The 6,000-nt window shown below is 36.8% G+C and overlaps 1 protein-coding gene across 18 annotated transcripts in view; it reads right to left on the bottom strand.

Moving 5' to 3' along the window:
* Positions 1-6,000, bottom strand: part of LARP1B (La ribonucleoprotein domain family member 1B) — an 87,417-nt gene that overhangs the window by 42,890 nt on the left and 38,527 nt on the right. For 17 of the 18 annotated variants that reach the window (XR_002829418.1, XR_002829419.1, XR_002829422.1 and 14 more), the window contains 2 exons: positions 4,166-4,338; positions 2,294-2,659 (listed from right to left, as the gene is read on the bottom strand). Coding sequence is in view for 9 of the 18 variants with exons in the window: in XM_023754262.1 (XP_023610030.1) it covers positions 2,294-2,659; positions 4,166-4,338 (539 nt within the window). In the remaining 9 variants the exon portion in view is untranslated. Of the gene's footprint in view, positions 1-1,415; positions 1,630-2,293; positions 2,660-4,165; positions 4,339-6,000 lie in introns of those variants that run through there. The other variant, XM_023754280.1, reaches the window with a different exon arrangement.

Genomic DNA, 6,000 nt, shown 5'->3' with positions numbered 1-6,000 from the left:
GGGAGCTCCCCCCTCCCCTCACAGAGTAGGGACGATTAGGCGAGTTAGAGGCACTGGCCTCTTCACACTATATACAGGGAGGAATAAGGGGATTCGGGTGCTGCTTTCTATCCCCCACAAACAAAGGACAATACAGGGGTATGGGGTGCTGCAACTTTCCCTCTCAGTGGCAGGGACCAATGGAGAGGGTTAAGTCTTTGCCCTTTCCCACCCACACACAGGGCCAGTGGGGGGGGGGGGGTTGGGGCGCTGCCCTCTATCACCCACAGAGCAGGGCTTGTGGGGGGGAGGGGGGGGTTGGGGCGCCACACCCTGTCACACACAGAGCAGGGCCGATCAGGGGGTTGGGACGTCATCCCCTGTCACACACAGATTCGCAGGGCGATCAGGGGGTTTGGGCGCTGCCCCCTGTCACGCTGATCCGGTGCCAGGAGGCCTCGCGGCTCCGCTGATCCCGGTGCTGGGAGGCATATTACCCTTTTACTACATAGGATAGAGGCCTGGGGGCAGGCTGGTTTGCCCTGTAGGGTGTCCTGGATCAGGGTGGGGGTCCCCACTGGGGTGCCTGGCCAGCCTGGATGAGGGGATGATGGCTGTTTGCAGCTGGTCACACACCCTTCAGGGTGGGGGTCCCCACTGGGGTGCCTGGCCAGTCTGGGTGAGGGGCTGAGGGCTGCCTTCAGGCTGGCGATTGACTGAAGCTCCCAACCGCTCCTTTTTTTCTTTTTTCTTTTTTTATTCTGGGCCAGCTTTAGCTCTGGCTCTAGCTCTGAGGCCTCGGCTGCTGAAAGCAGGTATCTGGTTTGTTTGCGTTCTATAATCGAAACAATGTATAACTCCAGCTCTGAGATCCCGGCGGCTGAAAGCTGGTTTCTGGGGTTTTGTTTAGCTTCTATATTTGTTACAAAGTTTCAAACTGCCAGCTCAGAGGCCGGCAAGGCAGGCGGGGAACGTTGGAGTCCTCCTTCACTGAAGCAAGCAAACCTCATGTTCGCTTCCAGCTGCCTGGCTGCCGGCCGCCATCTTGGCTGACAGTTAATTTGCATATACTCACTGATTAGCCAATGAAAAGGGTAGTGGTCGTACGCTAATTACCATGTTTCTCTTTTATTAGTGTAGATAACTTTCCCCTCATTATTCTACACTCAAAACAAATACTTAACTTTGGGGGGGTGGGGAGGTTCTGACCAATTTAATGGCAGAATAGATTCCTTTTAATAAGTACCTATCCCATTAAAGTTCATACAAAAAATGCAGGTGGCCAGTTGACTACACTGGCAATCTCATATTTTACCTTAATAACTGAGATAGGTATCAGAATAATATAAAGAAGATAAAAATGAAATGAAATAAAATTAAATTAAAAGGAACAAGGTTTCAATAGTATCCCTAGCACCACAGTAATGACTGGAGAATGAAAAACAATCAGCCATTTTAATCTTCTACATTTGTCCACAATCAGTTCTACTATCACAGAGAATGCATCATAGACTAAGGTACAGGAGGCAACAAAAGTAACCCAGCTCAGAAGCCCCACTCATATAGCTGTGGTGACCAAAGCCAGGTGAGGAATGAGCATGTAAACTAAGACTGTCCTTAACTTCAGGTTTTATTCCTTATTATTTTCACCTAAAAAAAGCAAGGATTTTAGTCAGAGTGCTAATATTTTCTTTGTAATTTAAGTATTTATTACACTGTAATTTTTTTCAGTGATCACATTGAGCCCCAAGCTCTGCTTTATTCTTTTGGTTTTAATAATTATTTATTGTTGAAAGTATTACATATGTCCCTGTTCCCCACCTTAACCTCCTCCAGCCTGCTCCTGCCTCCCATCTTCACCACCCTATTGTCTGTGTCCATGGGTTATGCATATATGCATATAAGGTCTTCAGTTGATTACCTCCCACCCACCTACCCTCCAAGATTCCGCACTCTGTTCCATGCTTCCATGTCTCTGGATCCACTCCACTCATCAGTTTATTTTGTTACTTAGATTCCACATATGAGCGAGATCATGTGATTGTCTTTCTCTGACTAACTTATTTCAGAGTGCTAATATTTTCTTTGTTATTTAAGTATTCATTTCACTTGTAATTTTAATAAGATATTATTTCTCAGTTTGTGATTATCAGATATATTTCTTAGAAATTGTCAAATTAAATATAATTTCTTTAAATTTTTCTAAAATAAAGACCCATAAAATAAAATAAAATTTAAAATTTAGGAAAATATAAGCAACAACACACTGTCAAGCCATAGTATCAGCAGAAAGATGTTGGCCAGAAGCAATTACCTTTATGACTGTGTGTGTGTTTTCATTTTCTTCCATCCACAGATCCTGTTCATAATAATATAAGCCATCGTTGATAACTTTAGCAAGTTCAGATGTAATTTTTGCCTGAGACATGTGGTTGCTCGTTCGATCTCCACCAGGATGTTTTCTCATGTAAGGTGGTGTCTGAGTTACAATCAAAATCTTGTTTAAATCCTGGTCATCAATTTCATAATCTGAATCATTATCAGACCAATCAGTAAATGTGTTTTTTCGTTCTTCTACTTGTTCCATCTCTTCATCAAATAAGAAATCAAGTTCTTCTTGTTCTTCTTCATCTGGAGGATAGAGTTGATTTGATGCTTCTTCAGGTAGAGATGCTGATTCCTAAAAGAAGAAATTGGCATTTTATATAAAAACTTTTCTATCATTTTAAACAAATCACATAAACAAATTGAAAGATAAACCATTATTTTTAAAAGAAATGTTTAAATGTGGAGATTTTAAATATGGAGAGAAAATGTGGCTCTTAGTATAAATATGGTAAATTTTTGTCAGTGAGTCCAGGACACTACTCTCCCTGTCAGGTTTGCTATGACAATATAAAAAATAATCAGGATCTTTAGAAAATCATGTTTGTAAAAGCTTTGTTAGGTTTTTCAAATGCCCCCAAGGAAAAATAAAACAAACTCTTTTAATATTTAAATGTGCTACATTTAACTACTATTGCAAATTAAAAAGTTATCTTAGATCAGGATTTCTCAAACTTAGCACAAGTAGGATGTTTAGCAGCTTCCCTGGCCTCCACTCACAAGGTGCAGTAGTACTCCCCCAGTTGTAACCACCCAAAATGCCTCCAGATAACTGCCAAATGCTCTCTGGTGAGGCAAAATATCAATACCTCCAGGTCCATCAGAGGAGAACCACTCAAAAATCCTGCATGTTTCCTTTCTTCATGCTTTGATCTTAGGGATAAAGAGCGCTGTTCATAACCTTCAATATCATAGCTTTTTTATCCTTTTTACATCTGTGCCCAATTATTTTTAGTGAGCTTTTCCTTATAAAGCTTATTTCCACTATTCAAATCATTTGAGTGGCACTGTTTACAAGTTCATTTTTAATAAACTTTTTCAAGATAACTGTACATTCACATACTTATAAAAAACAGAGATCTCAATATTCTTTATCCAGTTCCCCCCAATCTTGCAAAACTATAGTACAATATCAGAAACAAGGTACACACTGATATAACCTATCAATCTTACTCAGATTTCCCCAGTATTACTTGAACTCATTTGTGTTTGTGGTTTAGATCAGAGCAATTTTTATCACCTTTGAAAGTTCGTGCATCCAGCCACCAAAAATACAGTTCTACCACAGGGATCTCTATTGTTTCCTAATCACACCCTCCTCATTCCCACCAAGAAATCAATTATCTTTCCCTTTCCTATTGTACATCACCAAAACATAAAAAATTCTGATATTTACCCTTTACAAGTAGTTATTTATATAAGAACTTTAAAAATAATTTACAAGGTTACAAATAATATAACAAGGTTATAAAATTAAAAATTTAGAATGTAAAAAAATAATCTAGATTGTCAGCTTTTAAAAAATGGAAGTATTCAAATTTAAATTAGTCACAAGTAAAAAAGCCAAATCTTATTCAGAAAAGATACATTTTAAAAGCTGACGCCACATAACGTATTTTCAGCTAATGAGTAACCCACAAGTTTTTACTGAAGGCCATGGTTCCAATTTTTAAATTTATAAAAATGTTTCCTAATTTTATTTATATATATATATATATATATATATATATATATATATATATATATCTGACAAACACTTCATTAAAATTTATCACAGTTCACTTGGTTTACAACAACTTACATTCAATTTCACTGGGGATGAACGATGTCTCTTTTTTTCTTCTATCCAAGGTTCTGAGTCCAAGTCAGGCAAACTGGTAGACAAAACTCTACTCATTGCTTGGAGATTATTTGTTTCAGTACTTTTCTTTGTGTTCAGTGGACTTCCAATTCTTGGAGAATTGGGGGCAGACTCTAAAATTTTAAGTTAGTTCAGTAGTTAAAATAATAGTTTTCTTACTTATAAAACATTTCATTTTTTTCCTTGGGCTTGATTTTTTTCACAAAGCATGATAAATCAATCTCAATTATAACCTTTTCAATGATTTTCAAACCTGAAGAGTTTGTAAGATGTATTCAAGTGAAACCAATGAATAATAAGTGCAATGTCACCAACGCTTACAAAGTCCAAATTCATTAAAACTTCTCCAGAATATCAACAGAAGTCACTAATTATGACAGCATATCTATTTGGGAATCAATTCTCTGTAAAATCTTATATTAAAATCTATTAATCATAATGAAATTAATAAATCTTAAAGCTATTAAGCCAGTTAAACTAAATACTTATTTTATTGTGGGCAAAAATCAGTCCTACATTGTTCTGCTAGGTTTTATACTAATACAGCCATCACTCCTACACTTTTCACATTTCCTTTGCTTGACAAGGTTTACCTAAATGCAGTGTGCCTACTTAGCTCATACTGAATAAAGAGTAGAATGTCATATCATTAAAGTGCACTGCCCTGGCAATAACACTTAAACACTTTATAACTCTATTGGAATTAAAAATGCCTTTCTCCACACTATCTTTTTTTTTTTTAATCAAAGTATACTCATAAGTAAAATCCAAACTGAGTCCTTCATAAATTCCTTTTCTAAAAGTAAAAGACTATTTAAGTTATAATGCAATATAAACTTGCTTTGGACAAAAAGTGTCTTAAAAACAAATTTATACTGCAGAATCCGAAGCATCATTATTTACCCCTCAAAAGCCAATTCCTTAGAAATTTTGAAAAGTTGAATATATTACATAGGGAAAACTGATATAAATGAACAATTTTCATTTTATTTGCTAAATTAAAATGCAAAGGCACATTCCAGGAATCTGAGTTTGAGAAGAATATTCCAAGATTTTAATTTCATCTACTACATACTATAGGTAAGTTTATCTTTTTGATGGACACATAGCTAGTTCCAGGAACCAACCATTAGATTACTATATTGCTTTAAAGATATGTTTTATATTTTTAAAATGCTCTAAATTGCACTGTCCAATAGCAGCCACTAGCCGTATGAAGCTATTGAGCACTTGAAAGATGACTAGTCCTAAAATGTGCTTAGGATAAGTATAAACACGCACCAGATTTCAAAGACATGGTACAAAAAAACCCAAAAAAAACAGATCCATAATTTTTATGCTAATGCTATATTTAGCTATATTAAATTGTGGGGGTTTTTTTCCTCCATTTTAGAGGACGTTTATTAAAGCTGGGGATGTGAAACAAGAAATGGCTAGGGATATGAGCCTGGACTGGTCTGCTTTGCCTCACTAAAGTCAGAGAAAAGAGGGCTTTGGGGACATATATACATTAATTGAATCCAGAACCTTTCAGTCTACAGGCTGACACTCTATCCAGAGCCAAATCGGCTAAGGCTGGCAAATATATTTCTATTGAATATTGATGCTAACTTCCTTAATTAATAGTATATAGGTGATCACTTGATCCACAAAAGTAGTATGAGGAAAATACTAGTTTCGGGCTGTCCATATTATTCAAGTTACAGAGAACCCTATTTCTAATATTATGAATCATCTACGTTCATGGAGTTAATAAAGCTTTAAAAGCAGACACA

This window comes from Myotis lucifugus, unplaced genomic scaffold (genome assembly GCF_000147115.1).
Source record: "Myotis lucifugus unplaced genomic scaffold, Myoluc2.0 scaffold_1, whole genome shotgun sequence".
NCBI lineage: Eukaryota > Metazoa > Chordata > Mammalia > Chiroptera > Vespertilionidae > Myotis > Myotis lucifugus.
Note: the sequence above shows the minus strand (reverse complement) of the source record. Positions and strands in the feature narration are given on the sequence as shown.